At 37.2% G+C, this 24221-nt stretch overlaps 1 protein-coding gene across 2 annotated transcripts in view; it reads right to left on the bottom strand.

Moving 5' to 3' along the window:
• Positions 1-1993: 1993 nt before the first annotated feature.
• Positions 1994-24221, bottom strand: part of FAR2 (fatty acyl-CoA reductase 2) — a 136977-nt gene continuing 114749 nt past the window's right edge. For both annotated transcript variants that reach the window (XM_029206123.1, XM_029206124.1), the window contains exons 5-12: positions 20143-20320; positions 18769-18813; positions 16682-16800; positions 15120-15187; positions 12292-12463; positions 7674-7803; positions 4876-5003; positions 1994-3976 (exon numbers count right to left, since the gene is read on the bottom strand). In XM_029206123.1, coding sequence (XP_029061956.1) covers positions 3814-3976; positions 4876-5003; positions 7674-7803; positions 12292-12463; positions 15120-15187; positions 16682-16800; positions 18769-18813; positions 20143-20320 — 1003 coding nt within the window. In that variant the 3' untranslated portion in view covers positions 1994-3813. The remainder of the gene's footprint in view (positions 3977-4875; positions 5004-7673; positions 7804-12291; positions 12464-15119; positions 15188-16681; positions 16801-18768; positions 18814-20142; positions 20321-24221) is intronic.

Here is a 24221-nt window from a genome sequence, read left to right as displayed (position 1 = left end):
TTCTAGGAAAACTACAGCAATCTTTATCACTCAGTTACATTTCCTTTGCTTCAGATGGAGCTAAATTGCTGTATGAGATTGGATTCATTCTGTATTTTTCGTGTTATGAGTGGACGAGTGATGAAAATTGAGCAGTTGACTCAAGTTTATAAAGCTGTAAGCAGATTATAATCAGCAAAACATTTAATAGTTTTGTTTCAGCAACTCCAAGTTGTACTGGATATTTATCAAAAGAAGTTAGATGAACAATTCTTCCAAACATCGTACCTCATTTATGCTATTTGTGTAATGATTTTAAGGTAAAACTCAGAATGAGAAGGTGTGGGGGGAAAGTGTACATTGATGAAAGCTACATACTAAAGCAGACCTTCAGCAACACGGCATATAATTATGTAATGAATATTTTGTAAATTCTGTTTCCAAGCAGCTATGCAAGTCAATTTGGTGATTTCTTGTATTATACTTACCTTTAATTTCTTTAAGGTATTTTTCTAGGATTGATGAAAGTTCCCCAACCCCACATCTCCCCAACCGATTCACAGTTCCAGCTTGGAACTGCTATTTCAAATAAAGTAGGGACACACATAAAACGTTCACCTGTGTGTTAAGGGAGCTGTTTCTAGCTATTAAAACTCAATTTCAGTTACATATCCTTTGTCATAATTGTATCTACACCTCACAGGGCATTCCTGTCTTTCAAGCCAGTTACATCCCTCAAACCAGCAATTTCTATTTTTATTTTGTAATTAAAAAATATATTTTAGTTTATTTTTGGCTGCCTTGGGTCTTCGTTGCTGCACTTCGTTGCGGGCTTTCTCTAGTTGCAGTGAGCAGGGGCTACTCTTCGTTGCCGTGTGACGGCTTCTCATTGCGGTGGCTTCTCTTGTTGCGGAGCACGGGCTCTAGGCGCCTGGGCTTCAGTAGTTGTGGCTCGCGGGCTCTGGAGTTCAGGCTCAGTAGTTGTGGCGCACGGGCTTAGTTGCTTCGTGGCATGTGGGATCTTCCCGGACCAGGGCTTGAACCCGTGTCCCCTGCATTGGCAGGTGGATTCTTAACCACTGCACCGCCAAGGAAGCCCTATTTTGTAATTTTTAAAAATATTTTTTGAAAGTAATCTAGGCAGTGAGCATTTTTCCATATCTCTTTGTGGGCACATGGGACAGTCATTACTTTTTACTCTAGGCAATTGCTTATGTTCCTAGAATATAATTATTAGATTTGCAGTTACAGAGAAAAATAGCTGTGTGGAAATTTGCATGTGAGTCACATGAACTTTAAAAATTATTGATGTTTTTGGAAGCTTTAGGCTGACATACTTTAATTGTTATGTTCACTGTGAGATAACACTATTTGGGTATTAGTCCCTTCTCAGATCAGTCTATTTACCTTGAGATTCTAAATCAGTTTATTAAAGTGAGCTGTTAACTGGAGACGACGTTAGGTTAGTATAAAATTGTGAGAAATGTTTTTCTGATTTGTGTGCTCATCTGCCTCAACTTTTTCTAGTATTAATTGCCTCAGGTGGTGACTGTCTTCAAGTCTGTTATGTTTGTTACTGTATCATATATTTTATGGGTGCAGAATATAGGGATTACCAAAACTTCTTTTTAAACATAAGCTTTTCTTTGTCCTCACTGTCCCCTTCTTCCCAAAAGTAGAAGGTTCTTTCTCATTGGAGTGTATATATTAGGCACTCAAATTAGTTTCACTTGGTCTTGATGTAAAATAACTAGAGATTTTCTTTCATGCAGATACCTACTTTTACTGCGTAATCATCACAAGAGAACTTTATTCATGTCATTTCTCTATTGTCACGGGTAGAACATGCTTCAACATGTAAATGTAACCCTATTAATGGTGTCTGAAAAAAATGAATCGTTATGGGTATGTGTTAATTTATATTCAACTGGTAGTTTATTTAGATTATATCATTTTTCTAGGGAGGAGGCGGGAGATCAACTGCAGTAGTCAAACACTAGAAGAGAGGAAACCATTTTTTAATTCAAATTTTCATTTAATCAAGTCAAAATGTGAATACTTGATCAGTGGAATTTATTGAATTGGTGAAACATAAAATAATCAAAAGATAGTAAATTCTTAGAACTATTATGTTTTGTCCAATTTCATTGAATTGTATCTTGATTTCATTTTTATCATTATCTACAGTTTGTATCTTAATCAATGTAACTCAAACATGTCATACAGACATCTCAAACTGAAGATATCCAGGTACTTTGTTTCAGAACTGGGTTGTCTGCCCTGGGAAGTAGTTCCCAGAACTTAGATGAGATTGGGAAAGACACTGCCCAGAAGCGTCCCCACCAAATGCCCTTTATGAGGTTCAGAAAAATCTCAAGTAATATTGGGCTAGAAGTCATCCTCATGGCCCTAGTATACTTCGGCCACCTAGTGTGCCTTTCTGAGTATTAACCAGTTATCTCAGAAAGTGAGCATAAATATAACTGTCGTTAACATCTTATGCTCATGTAATTTTCAAGTAGTTGTGATTCTTTTTAGTTGCTTAGGCCCCAGGTACTGTATTTGAATCATAGTCCATGTTTTTAACACGAGCTGCTGCAATCCAACGTGCACTCGTCTCTCAAATATGAGGAAAGTTGGGATAACAGTTATATTATTAATATAGGATTTTGAGATTAGTTTTTTACTCATTTGCATTATGCATAAAATATTTCTAAACAAAACAACGCCTGTTCTCTAAACTTAGAGTCACTTAATGAAGTCTGTCCTCTTCTGCTGCACATTCTACAGGTAACACTCTGCAACTGGAGTGATGAAGATACTAGCAAATCCTGGTGAAAGAGTAAACTTCCCCACTTACAGAAAAAGCTAAAACTAGCGTTTAAAATTTTATTTGAAATTTTGCTTTCCTCAATGGCAAAGATCAGGGGAATGGGTTTTTACATGATTCTAGCCTAGGACCTTCCTCTAACATTAGTCACTCTAATCTCTAATCGAGGCCTGAGCAATATAAACTTAAATATAAAGGATTTGGAGACTTTAATGAAGAAGAGGGAAACCCTTAGGAGGTTATCAGGAAAACTGGTGATTCAAAAGATTTAGAAATAATAGAGGTCAAATTCAAATTACGGGAACTAATTTTTACTTAAAAGCATAATAAACAGTCCCAATGAAAATACGCTTGAGCCTTCACTTTATACATAATTATTTACACCTCTTGGTTTTTTTTTAGGTTTCAGAAGTGGGCATAGTTAAGGAAAATGTTAAATGTGAACCCACTTTTCTAATTCCCCCCAGCCCTCAACCAGGACTCCATGGTATAACACAAAAAGAAAGCAGAAACCTCGGTGGAGAATTATTTCTCTAACAGCATTTGTGAAGATGTTGAGACCTTCCTTCCTCTACTTACCTTGATTTTAAACCTTTATACTAAGTACACTAGAATGGTTCAAAGGTTAGAACTGCCTTTCTTTAGCATAGCTCAGCTTCTACCATGTATTCTTCCATGTTTATTGAGTTGAAATTAGTCCTCTCAAGGAGGAAAAAGCTAACTATGGGAAGATGGGTGTACTTTGGTGTTTTATATTCAAGAGCATAGAATAGAGTGTTAGGAAACAATGTTTTCCTAACATATGTATGATTATAGGCTAGGATATGATTTTCCTTCTCTCACTGAAATAAAAGTGTATAGTTAAGAAATAAGGATGAATACATGACAGCACATTTGACAGGTAATGACTTGGACATATTTGTTACTACCTAATCTTGAGAACCACAGTTGCTGTTTTAGAGGTATCTGAGAGGTTCCAAACAAAAGGAGATCGCCAAATGTTCTCAGACCTTGAGTGTGCTGGACGCCCTAAAGTAGGAGAGGAATTTGTAACAAAAGCTCACGATGAAGAACCACACATTCCGAGCCACCTGAGATCTTGCAATGAGAAGGCGCCAGGCGATGAGGAAGAGGGCGGTATTAAAGAGGTAGTGAATATTTCGGAGCCTGGAAACAGACATATATAACCAAAGTCAAAACAGTACCAAATACCCAACTATGTTATTTGAAGCATAAATGTATTTTTTCCTGGCTATGACCAGCAAATAACTAAGTGCTTAGGTATGTGGCACTACCTGATGGCCTTTTGATTTTGATATCTCTCATTTCCACCACATGCCTTCTGAGTAATCATTTCTGTAGTACTCCCCTGACTAGTTTCCCTTTCTCATACCTGCTTTAACCTGTCTTATAAACATGGCTAACATAATCTTTCTTAAATATACTTTGATCATATTACTATATATCAAAAACCTTCCCTGGTTCTTGTTCACTAGAGGGTAAGTTCTAAAGTTCTTGCTATGCAACGTTCCTCTCAGTTTGCAATTACTTTTCCCATACTTATCATCTCTGCATTAAAAACCCTTCGCTTCTACCAGAATTATGTCAGATTACTATAATTCTTTGTCCCGTAGGGATTAATTATTGAAAGAAATTTCAGGCAGTCAAAGGTCTTGAAGAGTGGTTAACTGATTTGCCCATGTTAAATAGCACAATCAGGTTTCCTGCCTGTTGGGTATTCTTTCTCTATACCACATTATGACAGGATGTTGGTAGAAGAAACAAACTTGGGTTCATATCTGGCTCCTGCACTTACCATGTGCGACTTGCCCACTTACCTTCTTTGAGCTTAAATAGCTCTTTGATAAAAATGGGATAACAGAAATAATACCTGCCTCACAAGGATGTGGTAAAGTCTAAATGAAACAGTATATTACAGGGTATATAGTACAAAGGCTCAAAAAAAAATTAATTCCTCTCCTCCCCCGCTCATATTTCATGTCTGGTATAAAATCAGGTACACATGGTAAGTGCTCAGTAAATATTAACTGACCGATTATATTTACCTTTTTAAGTGTTGCTTTGCTTCTGGGATCCCAGCCATATCCTCTTTCAGTAAGTACTTCTTAACTCCTAAAACATAATTTTCAATGTATTCCAACCAATTCAACTGGCGCACATCGAAGTTGAATACCTGAAAGGCACGAAGAGATTATGGATTGTCAGAATTGCACCGCTGGACGATCACTTTGTTCATTTGATGAAGTTTCTTTTACCTAAATGAGTGACATTCAGTTTGGAAGATTTAGGTTGTACCCCTCCAAACGAGATGATTTGAGCTGTTATTTTAAAGGCAGTAACAATATGGATTACCATTTATATATGAATATTTAAACATGGATCAAGCACAAATATTTGACCTTTAGGAAGTCTTGGAAATTTAAAGGAACTGGTATTAGTCTGGTGAAGGTTAATTTCATTTCAAGTAAATAAGGAGTAATTATTTTTTTAAAGAGAATAAATGTTAGGGACCAAAACAAATTATATATGTCTTTTTCTTTTCATTATTCTTAAATTTTGGTGTTGTTCCCTTGCCCTAGCACCCTTTCCTGAAATATCACTACTTCATTATGCTGATTAAGGAAAACTTTGGACTTAAGTTTAAACCAAAGGCTTAAATCAAAGCTTTAAGGACTAACTTAGCAGAATTTATATTCTATCTTTGATTTTGAGATGTTATCCATTATGTTTCTTAGTGTGCCATAAAATGAAGCCCTTCAGAAACATTCAGAGTGGTAAGAAAAGCTTTGCTTCTCTTAGAACACTAGTGTATTTTCTTTTCTTAGACAAAGAATGCCATGAAACTATATTTTCTTTTCACTTTGCCACCAGAAATCTTAAGACAGATTTCCTGCTTAATTGCAATGACTTAGTAGGATCTCGTAGACTGCATATGAATGTTCTGTTTTTCCATTCTTACTCTTGATTTCATATTTTAGTACATATTTTTCCTGGTTTGATGTTTTAGTTCTGTTTTGTTCTTTTATTACATGTATTTATTACAAGTTATCCCAAATCTTTGTGAAATAAATTGGAGTATTAACAAAGAAGGCAGATGAAATTAACGAGTTCCAGAGAGTTTCACAGACTTGTCCAAAAGCTGAATTGCTTTCCAAAAGTAATTCTGTATCACTTTGTTTGGATTTGTTTATTTTCCACAGTATCACTAAACGGTACTTATTCATTTATATAAACAGAGGCTTTTATTTTTATGCTATTTCATATTTCTAAGTTAGATTTCAGTGAAACCCTAGTTTGGAATCCTCATTCCATGTGGCAAATGAAACTGAATTCTGAGCCACACCAGAGTTTGGCAATTATATCTAAGTATTCAGGACTATTACCTTTGCTAAGATATTGGAAAGCATATGTTAAATCCACTGCAGTTTTGATTCTGTTTTACACAAAATTTTTAGTTATTTTAGGTAAAAATATTTGTAAAATGTCAAAAATGAAACTCTAAGCTTATTACCTTTTGAATTATTTAGATGGGTAAATTCCATGGAGAAAATGCAATAAAGATAAGCCTATTTAACATTTGATGCTAATTTTAAAAATAATTTCTAATAGCCTGAGGGGGTTTAAAAAATAAGCTGGTTTGATCCATGCATTTTAAACACAGGTGCTTAGAAGAATTTTGTATATACAGGCATGTAAACATTTCTGAAAAAAAAAAAAACTCTATTTCATGTCCATTTTAGAGGTTCACGTCAATGATTTCAGTTAAAATATCCATCTAAATCTCAACTGGTATATTTAACATCGTTTCTGACTGCAAGTAACCCTTAGTTTCCATGGTGGGAAGTAATTTTAGGACTTGGATTTGAATCATGCTCTATGAGGCTGGTATGTACGAGCTAGCAGGTGAGGCTAGCTAGCCATCTAACATTTACTTCTCAGCATGACTTGGTTTCTTCTATATGCATGACTTGGTTTCTTCTACATGCTGGCAAGCACAAGATAAATCAAGAAATTTATCTTTTCTTTCTTTTAAAAAATTTTAGCGGAAAATGTCAAGAGAGTGAAATCTTTAAAGCTTAATTAAAAACTAAGGATATGCTCAAGGAATAAATGACTGAGAAAATGAAGCTAGGGACATGTACAAAGTACAGAAGATTTCTATATTTGTGAATTTCAGGACAACATTTGTGACTGCTAAGAAGCTAATATATAGAAATAAATGGCACTGATCCTAAGCAATTAAAGTGAAGGCCTATCTTGAGAAATAAACGTCTGAATTGTCAAAGAGAAATCATTATAGGGAGGAAGACTGACAATGCTAGAGAGAGGGCAATGCTGATGGCGGGTGGTCTTAGCTGGGCTAGAATGCAGAGGTGGAAGGGTTAGCTTATCTAAAAAGATAAGAAGGAAGGAACTGTAGCTTTGGAGATGCAGAACAATTTTGATTTGACAAGAACAGTGGATGAGAGAGCTCCTGGCCAGTAAAATTATTATTTTTCATTGAAGTCATATGTTTTGGAGGTTAGGGGGGAAAGATAGAGGCACTGAGGATTTGTTGAACAGCTATGGAAGTTGAACAAAGGATTGAAACAAAGTGTATGAGACCTGACTGCAGAACAGCAGTGAGAAGCCAGCCAAAGGCTAAGAACCTAGATCTCTTACCTACATTAAACTTGCTTCCTGCAGCTGTGTTGATAGCATTCACTGATTTTCTTAGCCAAAAAAGAAAAAAAAATTCTGTGTGTATAACAAAAACATCCTTTATTCATCAGCTCTCCAGGTCAAATAATTCTAAATTCTGAATGGGTAAGGTTTTCCTGTTGGTTGTCAGTGCTGTACTTACTCTTTGGTCTTCAGGACTCAGCTTGGACATCAGCATTTCTGTATTGTATGTGCTCCATTCCCAACTCCGGTTGATGAAATACTCCAGCATGGAAAGGGTTCTTAAAAGCCGATTCATGAGTTTTGTCATCCTGAGGTAAAGATCACATAGGAGCGAGTATCAGTGCACCACAGATGGCTGCTTCCCTGCTACTCTATAGGGATATATGACAAATTTTGTTTGAAAAAATTATTTCTTCCCGCGTTTTCAAATTCCACATTGAAACTCTTATTTTTTCCCCCTTCCATGTTAACACTCTGTCGAATGAAGGGAAGGGGATGAATGTAAAGGTGCTTGTTCTATCAGGCATTTTAATACCACTAAACTTCTTTCCCTCTTTTCTACCATCTCTTTCTCAAGAGTTGCAAATATTTTAAAAGCCCAGCCAGGTATCCATCCCTGATGACATACTGTTCATTCTTTGAATTCTGAGGTAGACAATAAGAAAACATTTCTCTTTTTTATTGTATGTTCTTGGATTTTTTAAAAAAAACTAATTGATTCGAGGTCTTATTATATAACTTCTAGGCAGAAGTGGTGACTGTATTAGCGTCCGATGAACCAAAAACAGTTATTAACTGTAATGGAGATTTAAGGGGAAAATAGTTTATTTGTTAATAATTTACTCAGGCGTAGTGCTGATATTTTTAAAAAATATTATTTCCACTAATTCCCATAACATCCCTGTTAGGTTGGTATTTATCTGCATTTTTATGTAAAGTAAACTTATGAAAGATTAAGGGGCTGTGATAATATAATGTGTCAAAGCCAAAATTCCAACTCAGTTTTGACGGACTTCAAAAAGCCTCTGTAAACTCACCCCCTGTATCCCATTGCTTGACATGGATCACATCTTCTAACCCCATGGTCAGGACCTGCTGTTTGAACTTCCCAACTTTATAACAATTTGTAAAAAAACTTTTGTATTCTTTCTTATTTGATCCTCACAGTATGATTCTGTGAGTTAGTCAGGGTCTATACTGTTTATCTTCATTTTACAGATGGATTAATAGGTTCAAGGTCACATGGCTAATGCTCAAGTCTAGATTTTCTGGTTACAGATCACCTTTGGCCTATAGAACACTCGATTTTTATCTTAATCAGTTAGGCTAATCTTGGTAATAGTTATTACTATAGTTGACCTCATAAAGACTTATGATGCTATTTGGGGAATTTGGTCTTATTTCTGGTCAAATCCTACTGCCCATATCCCTGATGACTCATGAGGTACTTCTCTCATGGTATCATGGGAAATTCTTAGGCAAGGAGGTAGAATCAATACAAGCATCATAATAGGGTTCCATTTACTATTTTTATCTAATATCTTGGCTGTAGACTGAATATTTATATCCTCCCACAATTCATCTGTTGAAACCTATTCCTCCTAATAGTGATAGCATTTGGAGAAGGAGTCTTTGGCAGATGGGTAATGCCCTTATAAAAGGGACCCCAGAAATCTCCTTGGCCCTGCCAGCATGTGAGGACACAGAGAACATGGCTGTCTAGGAACCAGGAAGTGGGCCCTCAGCAGATGCCAGATCTACCAGCATCTTGATTTTAGACTTCTTAGTCTCCAGTACTGTGAGGAAATAAATTTCTATTTTTTGCAGGATCTCAGTTCCCTGACCAGGGATTGAACCCCGGCCATTGCAGTGAAAGCCTGGAATCCTAGCTACTAGGCCAACAGGGAACTCCCAAATTTCTATTGTTTATAAGCCATCTAGTCTATGATATTCTGTTATAGCAGCCCAAACAGACTAAGGCAATCTTTATCCATTCTACAACCCTGACGTAATTGATATGATTTCAATAGATTTAATTTTTAAAAAGAATCATTGCACAATGATTATATAGTATATATAATATATAGACATTGTATATATAATATTGTATATTATATATACAATGGTGTAACATTGTATATACAGGACTATATCAGCATAATAGTATTTTTTTAGAAAGAAAGGATATATTTATTACTCTCATGTAGTAAAGATCTTCTCAATGTGTACAATGCAAAAGCTATAAAGGGAAAGTGATTCATTTGATCTCATAAAATGTTTAAACTTCTTTGGTAATAATAGTGATTACTATATTCTATGCACTCTTATGTCAAACCCTATGAAATAGGTATGATTACAATCCCCTTTTTACAAGTTAGGAGTTAGAGAAGTTAAGTAATTTAGGGCTCATATGGATAAATTGGTGAAGCCAGGATTTAAATATGTAAGTCTGACTCCAAACTCCATGCTCTTAAGACCTGCATTATATATAGCTTCCCTTGTATTAAAAAAGCTTCATAATTAGAACTACAATATAAGAAACTGACTTCAAGTAAATACATGAAATATATATTTACACACACAGAGCTTCCATAAATTAATAAGTACAACCCAATAGAAAAATAGGAGTATTACTCAGCCATAAAAAGGAATGAAATAATGCCATCTGTAGCAACACGGATGGACCTAGAGATTATCGTATTAAGTGAAGTCAGACAAAGACAAATGTCATATAACTTATATGTGGAATCTAAAGAAAAATGATACAAATGAACTTATACAGAACAGAAATAAACTCACAGACATAAAAAACAAACTTATGGTTACCAAAGGGGAAAAGTGGGGAGGAATAAATTTAAAATTTGGGATTAACAGATATACACTACTATATATAAAATAGATAAACAACAAGGACCTGAAAAAGAATATATATATGTACATGTGTATATATGCATATATGTATATTTGAATCACTTTGCTGTATACCTGAAACACTGTAAATCAACTATACTTCAATAAAAAAAGAAAAATTTTAAAAATAGGCAAGAAATAGAAGCAAGCAACTCATACCAGAGAAAACACGAAAGTCCAATACACAAATGAAAGCCCAGCCGTGCCAGCAATCAAGGAAAATGCAACTCAAAGTGACAAAGAGATGCTATTCCTTGTCATTAGTTTGACAATTCAAAATATTGATTTTGGCAAAGTATTAATGAGAGTGGGAAAGAACAGACTTGTACTCTCACTTGCTGTTGTGGGGGTGTAAATTGACAGAGCCTTCCTTTAAGGCAACCTGGTGGTAGTCATAAAATCCATATACTCTCCAGTCTAGCAATCCCACCCCTCAGCCTCCACCCCAGATCTAGAGGTACATTCTAGAAAAAAGCATGTTTGTTGCCCCATTGTTTGTAATAGCAGGGGAAAAAGACAGCACTAGCAGAATGACTTAGATTTTCATGGAACATAAGTGAAAAAGTTAAAAGTATGTAGGATTGCTTTATACATACACAGAGATTTATACGTACACTTACCTCAAAGCAACACTGTATATGGTTGTAAATACATAGACGATTACACACAAACACACATGGGGAAGAAAAGGGTCCAGAAGGATTCTAGCATTTTCTGCCATAAAGATTATTCTTAAGATTCCTATCACATAACAAACCTAACCATTTTCCATTAATATTACAATTTAATGTCTTACAAACAGAATACATAAATATTTTTATTGGGCTCCTTCCTCCTGTGTTTTCCTTTTGTACTTACCGAACTTTGCTCTTCAACCAGGTCTTCTTCTAACTCTGATATATTTGAAAGGCTTTAGCATTTCTGCCAGGAATGTTTGGTTTTCCTTCTTTTCCCATCTTTATTTGATAAACCCCTCATACAAATATTTTCCCACAGACACAGTATCCCCTTTTTCACCTTGCTCAGGAAGAAACTGACAATTGAGTTATGAACACTAAGTAAGGTCTCTGAAAATTTGGATAAACTCTACATTGCCTAAGTTTCAGTCATTTGCTCTGTTAATAAGGATGGAAATAAAACACGCAGAGAGAGACGTCTTCCTTTAAAAGGAGCTAACATCATGCTTCTGAGGCTTGATGGCAGGGATTTGCCTTTGGTAGTTATGATAATGATGACACATATAGTATTATTCAAGTGAGACAGGGGTATGAACGGACATGTCCTAGGTCACACAGCTGGAAGGTGACAGAGCTGCCTCAGCATCAACATAACTTTCATTCGACCTTGTTCCCTCCACTCTCTTCACTCATCTCCAGGTGGCAGTAAATCCAGTTCTGGTTTCTCCAGATCTTTTCTCTGTCACTTCCTTTGAGACTACTTAAAATTCTTCCTTTAGCTTCCATTTCCTCATTTGTAAAATTGGGATGATGAGAATATCCTCCTTGGGATGTTGTGAGAATGAAAATGAGATCATCATGCACCATCCCTTGTGTGTATGTGAGGCTGTTACCATTGTACATTTTAAGATCTAACAATTTAGAAACTCCCAGACACAGAATCTCAGTTGTTTTTCTTTGTAGGTGAATGATTACCTGCTGAATTCATCAAGCAAGTTCCTTAACATACAACTTCATTTATTATGATAAAGGATCTCTAAGGTAGGCTTTTCACTACTACTGCTTTGGTTGTCCCCTTATATATACAAAATCATAAATATATATGATTCAGTTGTCACCTTTCATCCCCAGGTGACGGGAGGGCTAAGGACTTGGGGCCCTAAACTTCCATGCAGAGACACTCCTAAAGCTATTGTCTCAGCCTCTCACCTGGGCTTCCTTCCCGTGAGCCGCAGATAGAAGTCATAGATAATGGCAGGGGCCCGGTGGCTGACTGCATTCCAGTACTGGGTTGTGACGTTGTTGGTTGTGAAGTCAGCCTTTGGCCTCCTGAAAGCTCTCTCAAGTGGGATTTTTTCAAAGGTTGCCAAAACTTGGATCCCTGGGGGGAAAAAAAAACCCAGAATAAGTGCTAAGTCTAGGAGCATATAAACCCACTGTGGTGGATGGCATTTGCAATGGGTCAAAACAATAAATAATAAGGATTTGTTGTGTAGAGTCACGAATCAATTTCTGAGAATAATATTAAGATTTTTATGCCGGGCAAGTGGTCACCTGCAAAATCAAATCATTTGAATAGGTTAAGAATTTGGTCCTTCTCTTGAAATCTTTACCCTAAAACAACTTCTTGGGAAAATAGTTTTAGTCAATACAGTGAAGTATTGTTCAGAAAAACTTAAATCCATCATTCAATTTCAAGGTTATCTAATCTATTCTAAAGCCCAAGACAGAGCCTAGGGGTGTTATTTCCTTGGTTGGATCATTTACTTGCAGGAAAATCAGGAAAGTTTCTTGACATTTTACTTAAACTTTTATAAAGATTTAAGTAAAAGAGAGAATAGAAAAGCAGGACTCCTTTGTGTTGGTTCACTTTAAATACCAGTCTTTTACTTCTTTGGTATACCTACTGCTCTGGAATATGTCAGACTCAATTGTTTTACTCTTGTCTCCAGAGTTTTTTAAAATAATAATCTTTTAAAAAAAGTATTACTTATATAAAACCTAGTTTAAAGCTTTTAGTGTACATTTGTAAGTCCGATATGTCTTTTCAAAAGGTATTCATTCATTTGAATTCAATTTTGATTTTATGTAGAATTTTCAAAGAATATGCCTAAGTTCATTACTCAGTTATGTTGAAGCTATCAGTTATTATGGTAATATGATTACTGTCCCATAAAAGATACTACCTAGAAATCTGTATGAAAAATATATACCCTATACAGAAAATATTATCTGATTCCTGGGTCTTTTCATCCCAGAGGGATTCATATTAACTTTGAGGAATCCCTAGTGGGTGGTCATTACACGTTCAGGAGACCTGTCTTCTATCAATACTTCTACATCAGGCTCCAGCTCCCCATATGAACTGAATAAATCATTAACTCTCTCTGGGCCCTGTGTGTCAAATAAAGTGAGCACACTAGATTATTATTATTATTATTATTATTATTATTATTATTTTTGCGGTACGCGGGCCTCACTGTTGTTGCCTCTCCCGTTGTGGAGCCCAGGCTCCGGACATGCAGGCTCAGCGGCCATGGCTCACAGGCCCAGCCGCTCCGCGGCATGTGGGATCCTCCCGGACCGGTGCACGAACCCGCGTCCTCTGCATCGGCAGGCAGACTCCCAATCACTGCGCCACCAGGGAAGCCCTAGATTATTTTTAAGATCACTTTCAAATATTATTATTCCACAAAATAGATAGTAAACATTTTCAGCACTGAAGAAGACTATTTTGAAGCTCAGGAATGGATTTTACATGTAGATCTTTTTATTTAAGAGTTTTAAATGTCTTGGGGACTTCCCTGGTGGCGCAGTGGCTAAGAATCCGCCTGCCAATGCAGGGAACATGAGTTCGAGCCCTGGTCCGGGAAGATCCCACATGCCGCGGAGCAACTAAGCCCGTGCGCCACAACTACTGAGACTGCGTGCCACAACTACTGAAGCCTGCGTGCCTAGAGCCTGTGCTCTGCAACAAAAGAAGCCACCCAATGAGAAGCCTGCACACTGCAATGAAGAATAGCCCATGCTCGCCGCAACTAGAGAAAGCCCACGCACAGCAACGAAGACCCAACGCAGCCAAAATAAATAAATTTTTAAAAAAAAGAGCTGTTTTTTTAAAAAAGAAAAGTTTAAGTATCTTGGTTGCTTCTATTAATGCCTCTTTTTATAGTGATATCTTAATTCTGTTACTGAGGTAGAGGAGATTTATTTTTATTTCCAAATATTGTCAGAATTATTTAGCTAAATACCTGGATATATTACCTAAAGAACTTTGATGGCAGTAGATAATTTCATTTTACTTTTACTGAAGTAATAACTTTGCAACTAGAATAGCAGAGCAGAGTGCTCGGAATTGGACATCAGATTCTAACAAGTTAAGCACATTTGATTTTTTTCAACATCTAGTAGCTAAACAATTAGATGATCTAAAAGTTTCAAATATTTGCAAGAAAATCAACTTTGAAACTGACAAAGGAGAGTACAAGATTGGTTAGGTTGAAGAATTAATTCAATTCAACAGGATACATTCAAGGTTACACTATGGCTGACAGCATAAATTAATAAAGAGTATCACTGACTCAATAACACGAGTTAACATTATTGGACTTTTCTAAATCTACTTGGCCATTGATTATGTCACATTCTCAGCGATGTGGCCAGGGTATGAGGACTGTGTTCATGAGAGCAGTGGCTCAGCAAGAGGAGTATTTTATCACTGGCATTGCTTATAATTGCTGACTTTTACTTGGCTTTATTTAGTTTTTAAATGTCTATAGCCAATGGACCCCTTATTGCTTACAATCTTGCAGCTATCCCACTGGCCCCTTTTTTTGGTATACCACAGTATATCCTAATTAACTCTTACACATTTACAATTTGCAATTATTTTTATCTCTTTACCTATGTTTTGTCTTTTCCCCCATTAGACTCTAAGCTCCATGACACACTTTGTCTTTTTTTTCCCCTGTGGCAGACCCTAATCATGAGTGAGCAGACTCTCATAGTTATATAGGTACATCATTATAGGCACTTACCCATTTTGCCCCAATTACAGGGATTGAGGTTGCCAGACGTACAGTGGTAGATCAATGTTGACTTAGGTCTGGAAAACAAATTTAGATAAATACAACAAAATGGAGAACTAATGAAAGAAAGATAAGGGAAAAGAACATTTAAACAAGGTTTTTTTCAATAATTCCCATGACTAAGGCACCCTATGCAACACTTCCATCTTTTGTTCCTTCTTTGGGTTAACAAGCAAAATAGAAGAAGACTAGGAAAAGTGCAAGAGTGTGTGTGTGTGTGTGTGCGCGTGTGTGTGTGTACATATGTACAAGGAAAAAATCCCAATAGGTTGACATTTATGGAGCAAATGGAGGTAGCATGACGATGAGAAAGCAGATCATGTTTCTAGCTTCTTGACATCTTTATTGGGCAAAAATATGGGCCATGTTTTTTCCTAAATCCAGTGAAGCTCTGTTGGATTGAAAACATCTAAATATCTAACTTCCAATAATTAATAAAAATTAACTTTGTTTACCTTTTGTAACAAAGCTAAATATACAAACAACCTATTATTTTTTCCTTGTACTAGAAAATCTCTCCCACCCCCCACCCCTCCCCCGCTACACACACGGTGACCTGAACTTTTGGCATTTATTAGGAACTGAGGAGTTTAAAAAAATATGCTCTCATTTCATCCACTTTTATCTCCTTTGCCTTAAGAAAGGAAGCTGTAGGGCTTCCCTGGTGGCGCAGTGGTTGGGAGTCCACCTGCTGATGCAGGGGACACGGGTTCGTGCACCGGTCCGGGAGGATCCCACATGCCGCGGAGCGGCTAGGCCCGTGAGCCATGGCCGCTGAGCCTGCGCGTCCGGAGCCTGTGCTCCGCGTCGGGAGAGGTCACAGCAGTGAGAGGCCCGCGTACCGCAAAAAAAAAAAAAAAAAAAAGAAAGGAAGCTGTATTTTAGATTACTGAATAGAAAGAAAAGCTTTTCAGTTATCAAGAATTAGACGGTTAAATGATTTGAAAAATTCATTACTTTATGATCAACCAAGTACTAACCAGTATTTATAAAACAACTTAATGCATATATGATGGCATAATTGGAACTGTGAAAGATTGAAATGGACACCCTCTCACATTTGGGGTCTTCCACAATAAAATGCATATATATATATATATTTAAATAAATTTATTTATTTATTTATTGGCTGCGTTGGGTCTTCGTTGCTGCGCGTGGGCTTTCTCTAGTTGCAGCAAGTGGGAGTTACTCTTCATTGCAGTGCGCGGGCTTCTCATTGCGGTGGCTTCTCTTGCTGCGGAGCACGGGCTCTAGGCGCGCAGGCTTCAGTAGTTGTGGCTCGCGAGCTCTAGAGCTCAGGCTCAGTAGTTGTGGCACATGGGCTTCGTTGCTCCGTGGCATGTGGGATCTTCCCGCATCAGGGCTCGAACCCGTGTCCCCTGAATTGGCAGGTGGATTCTTAACCACTGAACCACCAGGGAAGTCCCAAAATGCATGTATTTTGAAAAGGTGCCTAACACAGTCACCCTCCTTCTCATCAATTCTTTAAAAGCCAGCTTATGCATCCACACCTGTGAACTGCCGTGTACCATCCTACAGCCAAGGTGAGATTGACGACTATATCTGCTGGAATTAAATCTGCCACAGCCATCGGAGTAGCTCTTATGGACCGAAGAAACCCCTTCCCAGCCTGCACAGGAAAAAGGACATAAAATATATTTTTTAAATTTATTTATTTGGCTGCATCAGGTCTTAGTCGCGGCACGCGGGCTTTAGAGTGCGGGCTTAGTTGCCCCACATCATGTAGTATCTTAGTTTCCCGACCAGGGCTCGAACCCTCATCCCCTGCATTGAAAGGTGGATTCTTAACCACTGGACCACCAGGGAAGTCCCAAGGACATAAAATATTGAACCAGGTCTTAAGTAATAGCCGGGATTAAAGTATACATCAGACAGGTAATACGAATGCTGTTAGTGATAATGGCCAGCACTGATCACTGCTTACTAGGTTCCTGCGCCAAGGCTGACTGCTCTCAGCCTGTCCAATCTCCCAGTCGAGTTCATCCTAAGTGCCACCATTGCCAAGAATCGCTAGGGGTCCTCAGGTTCCTTTCAGAGTGAAATTCCTCAAACTTGTGAGAGGTTTAATGTATTTGGTTAATTAATAAACAATAAGAATTAGGGTTCCCAAATTCCCCATTAATTTAGCTTACCATTTCTTAAATGATGTTGTTTTCTGCTAGTGTCTACTAATTTACAAGCAATAATAGACACTAAATGTTTAAGAAACATTTTTTAAAAATTAATAAAATTCTACTACTTGACAAAACTTTTTTTATCACTTGGGGAAAAACCCACCATTATTTACTTTTTCTTCGGTATCTTTGTTTACCTCACAGATCACTGATGTTATACAGATGTAAGAATTGGGAATTGTTCATGTTAATAAATGTTGTGTCAATAAATAAAGAAGTCAGTTAATAAATTAAAAGTCACATTTAGTGACTTTATAAAGTGATTATTTACACCTGTATGTTTCCAACATCAATTTGCAGTGGTTAGCACTTTCTTGTGTTCCTAATTTCTGTTTTCTTGTAACTGATTTCCCTTCCTTTGGACATAGGAAATCGGTCTGGAAAATTTTAGAAAATTTGAATTAATATGCAGCTTTGTAAACAATGTAATAAAACTCACTCTTGGATCATGTTAAAATAGTTACGTTCTAAGTTACCAAATGTTCACCCCAACTAAGCCTCAAGAGTTGAAGGCAGGTAGGGAACAGAAAAAGAAAGAAATCAGAAAGAAGTTCATTGTCATTGTGTTTGACAAGTAGTTATAATTCACTGTCTTATATTTGTATTGTAGTTCATGTTGGATCTAGTTCTGAGAATAACAAAGTCATAGTCTGAAACATGAGATCCCCAATAAGATTTAAACTCATTTAAAGAGTTGAAGTCCTGTTCACTGTTCTAAAGAGTAGAGTTGTGGTTCTGGCCCTAAAATGCTTCAGTGTGAACTGGGAAGCACCACAGCTCACTGGATCAGTCTCCACTGCAGGGAGACATGCACAAAGTGCTGCTGACCCAGAGGAATGATTGATGTTTCTCCTGGTCTGTGAGTATTATTGTTGAAAAGTGTTTCCTATAGTCATCAGTTTTTATATTTGAAAAATTTGCTCCAATTGGTAGTTTTCTTTCTCATATCTATTAAGAAATTGATGTTGATATATTTTATGAATTTATATAATTTCTGTCCACACGCATATAAATTTAAAAATCTTTGGGGATGAGTTCTATTGCATCCCTAATTCAAGCTACCATTATAGAGCGAAAAGGGGGAAACACCCCCATCTTGTGTTAACTAAGGGGAAATACAGGCATGGTACTAGATGTTCAAAAGTTTCCAAAAATAAAACTCCTAAGTAGTAATTGATGATATCACAGTATTTCTGTTTTCCTGATAATGATATCCACAGATAATTAAAGTAATTTCATTCTTCCTCTATTTTCCAATCAGCAAAATTGAAATAAGTTGCATCAATTGTGGTTAGTAAAGTAACGCTTATGGTTTTGCGTCAGTGAAGCTAAGCCAACACTAGCATTTTGTTACTATCCCTCCACTACTTTTCAAGTAATTATTTCCACACCATTATACATACCGCAACAATGAGCCCAGTAGGTCCATTTACGTTATCAACCCAACCCTAAAAAAAAAAAAGAAAAAAAAAGATTTCTAATTGGTTCCACATGTCAGAAAATCCTAATATCTTTGGAACATCTGCAGGCTGATCTTAATAAACTTCATACAAGAGCACTGAGACCCCAGCCGATAGAACTGTCTAATCCAGTATTTCTAAGATTTCAAACAGAGACCAATGAGAAAGCACTGGATATTTTCTGCACTTGGTTTGTGCAAGAATTAAAATTCTGCCAGCATTTATTTCATAGCAGGAATCGTGGATGGTTGCAAGTTGTTTATGACATCTTATGAACTAAACTGGATCACCTCTTAAATACCATAATCTGCTAACCAATTCATTTTCCCCACCTGGGCCTGATTTTAACTCCTCAGGGGAACATTTCAAGCACAGTTTGTAGGAAATGTCCATTTCTTGACAATTTTAAGAGTCATAGCATCTTTCGTTCTATGTATGTATCTGTCTATCCAGCTATCTCTCTATCTGTATTAGCTTGCCTACAGATGTTAGAGGAAAGATTATATTTGGGAACAGTTAGAGACAAATGTCTCTTTGAGTTTGTCTCCTAAGCCCTAAGCAAGTCAGTTGACCTCATTATGTCTGTTGCTTTATCTGTGAAAGTCAAAAATGTGTGTGTAAAGTGGAAGAGAAGACAGGAGAAGTTGAAGGGATTAATATTAGTTGAGCCTTTTACTAGGGACCAGCCATTGCACTAAGCACACCTCATACATTGACTCATTTGATCAACCCTCCACAGTGGGTGGGATTAGCCCAGTTTTACAGATGAGACAGCTCAAAAGCCTGCATGTCAGTAAGTAATGGAGCTTGGATTTATCTGGTGCAAAAGCTTTATAGAATTGCTTCAAAAAAGATGGTATAATTTAAAGTACTTTCTAAAAGATATAGCAGTATACAGAGATAAAAATTATTATTCCTAAACTGAGGACTTTTCTCTGAGCTTCGTGATTCCTATTTACCCTGGCAATTGTAATACTACCAATTTGGCCATCAAGAACATTCTGCTATATTTAAACTATAGTGGGGAAGCCAAGAAATAAAACTATTTCCCATGGCAATTTTGAGACGAGAGTTAATGAAAAGCTAATTTAAGATGCCACCCAACTCTAGGACAGTCAGTGTCACACTCAGAGGAGCCCAATGCTGAATAAATCCTGAACCGAATGTGGACTTCTGTCCTAATATAATGAGCTCACATTTGATTTGCTGTACTTAGCTATACATACTAAAAAGAAAAAAAAAAGGCATCAAAGAGTAATTGGGCTAGAAGGATGCTGATTTGGAAGCAAAGTGTGGAATCCAGGCGAGTGGGCTTACTGGGAAAGGCTCCTGCCAGGTTGCTCCCACGATGGAGGGCCGTATGATGGCAAGATTGAGCTTGCCGCTCTCCTGCTGCACCACCATCTCTCCCAAGGCCTTGGTGTAGGTGTACGTATTGGGCCGATCCCCAATCAGCTTGGGTGTGATCTCATCAATAATAGCATCGTCTAACCACCTGAAGGTAGTCAGAGTAAAAAAGAATTCTAGCAACATATGTTAGACAATAGACCGAAAAAGAAACTGTGAGACATTGACAATCAAACAAAACTTCCCCCTTCTAGCTTGAGTTCTGGAATTAGGAACTGTCAGAGGACACCAAGGCTTGAGTGTATACCTGTCCAAATGATGCATGACGGATGAGTTCTTTGCTCTCCACTGCTCAGCCCAATATTACTAGTCGAATCCTACGGCCTCCTGCCTCGATAGATTTATCCAATAGCTATGCAGTCTGCTACTTGATCATATAGACTCAGTCTCTATCTTCAATTATTTTCTCTCAGCAGGAATGTACCTATGAAGGTACATTCAGTGAACGCATTGCGAGGGCGAGTCGGGCACCTGGCAGTGGGCTGGTTGCCCTGGTCATGGGCTTGAGAGTCTGTCCTCTGAGGCTCATCAGTGGCAGCCCCACTAATTCACTGTTGTCCAGTTAGAACCTATGGCACCCATCTTGAAACCTTCAGCTTTGATTTTTTAAAAATTCTACTCAATGCCTCAAAAAAGAAAAGCAATGACACTTAGCAGACTTACAACATTTTAGCAAATCTATGCACTGTATTTTGAAAGTCTGTTTAGAGTGTATGCTAATAACTTGGTAATCATTTCCAGAGATTTCCAATGAGTTCTGAAGTGCTCTTATAACTGTTAATAGTGTGTCAAGTGGAGTGAGAATAGCACTGTGAAGCAGCTTTAATAGAGTGATTATTGAATACCTTCACTTACAGGAAGACCTGTATCACGAATAACTGAGTTACCATGGCATTAGCCTAATTTTTTTTTTAAAAGACGTTAGAACCATTTTGATAATCCCAAAGTCTATCTGATCTTCTCTAAGAAAGCAATCAAATTATTGTCGATTAAATATTGAATGTTTCTCTTAGCTGGTAGATCTATTTGGTTAAACTTTTGATATAGTTTTTAAAAATTAGGCTATATGTCAGTGTGATTTTTATAATCCATGCATTTGGTACATTCATTCCTATTTTATCGGATCCAGCGCAATCATACAATTTTGACTGCAGAAAAATCTTATTAGAGGTTATCGTCTTCCTTCCATGACAAATTGTTGAGTATTTAAGATGTGCTTAATGCCAAGACTTATTCAGAAACACAACTCTCAATTTCAGTAACTCTCCGATATTGGAGAGAAACATGAGCACTGCCTGTGATGGTTTGGTTTTCCTTGCTTTGCGGCTACTAGTGCTGGGTATTTTCTAGCCTAGTATCAAATGCCCTCTAGTATCAAATTCCTTCTGATTTACACTGAAAACGGAAAGGTTGAGAAGTTCCTAGAATTAAAAACAACTCCAAATACTTAGAAAAACAGAAGATATTTCAATTATATAGTCACCCGAGTGTTGGGAGAGAGTGAGGGGTAATGCAGGCACTTCTCTATCTTTCTAATAATGTTATCTTTATCTCATCTTATTTGTGGGTCAGCAGTGGATTAACTGACCTAAGACCATTTTTTTTTTTCACCTGCAAAAACATACAGGTTACAAAAACTGGGTCAGAAGAAATACACCCTAATTTCATTAAGGCTGTAAAAAAAAAAAAACAATTTTAAGAAAACATCAGAAGCCAGCAATGCTAGGATTGTATGTCACATGGCTGGTACCATGTGCTCTTATTGCTGTTGGTGTGCATGGAAAGGGTAACACCTGGAGGCCTCCCCAAGTTTGGTGAGTTAGCTCATCTTAGAAAATATTGGTTTCATAGGTTTCTAAGAACACAAAGCAAAAGAAGTTGTAGTGTTCTGTAGATGGTCTGCCTCTACTATTTGTAGCTCCCCCATATTCTACTGTATCATCTTCTCGTTTCCTCCATTTTCGTTTATGAAAAAATGGCAATAATTATACCTGTTCTAAATTTTCAGGTTATATGAGGACAAACAGGAATATTTACAACTACATCTAGAGCTATTTGATAAAACAAAATGAGCCAACAAATCTAAGACATTCTATTTTTAGTAAAACAACCAAGAAGGATATACCTACAAAGGTAATAGTTGGTTTAACAATATCTTTTCTAATACAGCCAAACAGACCATATCTCAACCAGCCATTTCCCAGGTTTGAAGAGGAGATTAATGTAACAAATATGCACAGCCATTGGTTAAGTGATGTCCTTTTCAGGACCTAAAATCAGTTCATGCTCTTCTTTACCAAAGTTTGAGTTGCTGCTGTTGTTTGTTCTCGATCAGTTTTTAAAATAGCGAATAAGGTAGCATGGAAAAAAGACAGCATATAAACCAAAGAAAATTTCTGAAATTAAAGCCAATGCCCTTCAGTGTACTCAAGATGTCTGAACCCATGGGTTCTAAATACTAAACTTGTACTTAAATAGCTTCAAAAGAAGCAAAAAGTTATTGAAGACTTCAGAAGGCTGTGTGTGTCACACACACACACACACAATTTCCTCTAAATATTACTTTTTTGGTTTGAAACTTATTTATTCAACCTCCTAATATCATTAATTTCATAATTTACATATTTACTGAATGAAATAGCAAGAGTAATATGTATTTTGCCTCCTAATTTTCTTATGCAATAAGCAGGGCAAGCTAGATATACCTAGAGGGATATCGGAGAAGGTGTCTGGGAGTAAATACTGGACACACTGCTTCATGGTAGCCTTTGCTCTCTTTTCTCTCATCTGGATTACTCTTCCCTTGATTATCATGCCGTATGTTCTCGCCCATGTGTCTGTTTCCCCACTTTACAATGAGTCCAGGAGGGATTATGTTTTTTATGTTTTTTATCTCTGTGTCCAATCACCTTTCTGCCCCCAGGAACGAGCTACCTTATTCAGTACATGTGTGTCCTCTTGATTGGCCAATTTATGTGCTGGCAAAGGTTTGGGAAGCTGAGATGGATAATGATAGGACAGAATGGGTGAACTCAGAAGGAGGTGGGGCTGTAGGGAGACTGTGGGCAAGTAAGAGAGGGGATGTTTTTGCAGAGAATGAAGAAAAATTGGAAGTTAATGTCTGGCGGCAGTGGTGAAAAGTGCTGGGAAGCTGAAAGGTTAAAGGCTGACCAACTTCAGTTTGGCAGAGTTGGCTTCAGAATAAATTTAACAGGCTTCAAAGTAAATATGAACGTTTTATTGGGGAAAAGGGTATATCTGAGCCTAATGCTTGTGGTGACTTGGCCTCTGTATTACCCTATAGACTTTCACTGAGCACCTATTCTGGCTCCAATGACCTGACAACATGAACATTATTCAGTTTGTTTAAGAAACAATTTAACCCTGCTCTGATTTGCATTAAAGCGTGGTACACAGAAATGACAGCTTTTTTGTCAGCTGCTTAGATGCCGTCCTAACGCTGTACAATCCTGACAATAAAAGCACAAATGCTAAAACCAGCTTCTTCCTTTCCCCTAGAATAGATAAGCATTCTTAGTGTTAACAATGTGCTCTTCAGCATGAAGGCAAAACTACTTTCCAACATTTGACCTCTTTTTGCATTTCCCAAAGGGCCATTACCGAGGCTGCTGTGACCTCAGTCTCCCTGCTTCTCACACTCTACCTGCAGCACATCTGCCATGGTTGACTGCAATTAGTGTTTGATCAAGAAACAACTTTTCTGTTTCACCTGGCAGATCGGCTGTGATTTCTGGTGGCCAAGTAGCTTAAAGTATGATTTTTAATAGATACAAACCTATCAGGAACTTTGAATGGATTAAAGCATCTAGGAATTGAAAGACAACACAAAGTGAGGGCAGTGGGAAATTGATCATTTTCCTGTTGTCTAACTCCTGGTTCCTTTAAAAGAGTGAGGACCCCTGCACTACTAAGAACAATGACAGATCCCCATGGGGTTACTGTTAATGAAAATTTCTAAGGGAGATAGA

Source organism: Monodon monoceros, unplaced genomic scaffold (genome assembly GCF_005190385.1).
Source record: "Monodon monoceros isolate NGI ecotype Baffin Bay Population unplaced genomic scaffold, NGI_Narwhal_1 Super_Scaffold_6, whole genome shotgun sequence".
Classification (NCBI taxonomy): Eukaryota; Metazoa; Chordata; class Mammalia; order Artiodactyla; family Monodontidae; genus Monodon; species Monodon monoceros.
Note: the sequence above shows the minus strand (reverse complement) of the source record. Positions and strands in the feature narration are given on the sequence as shown.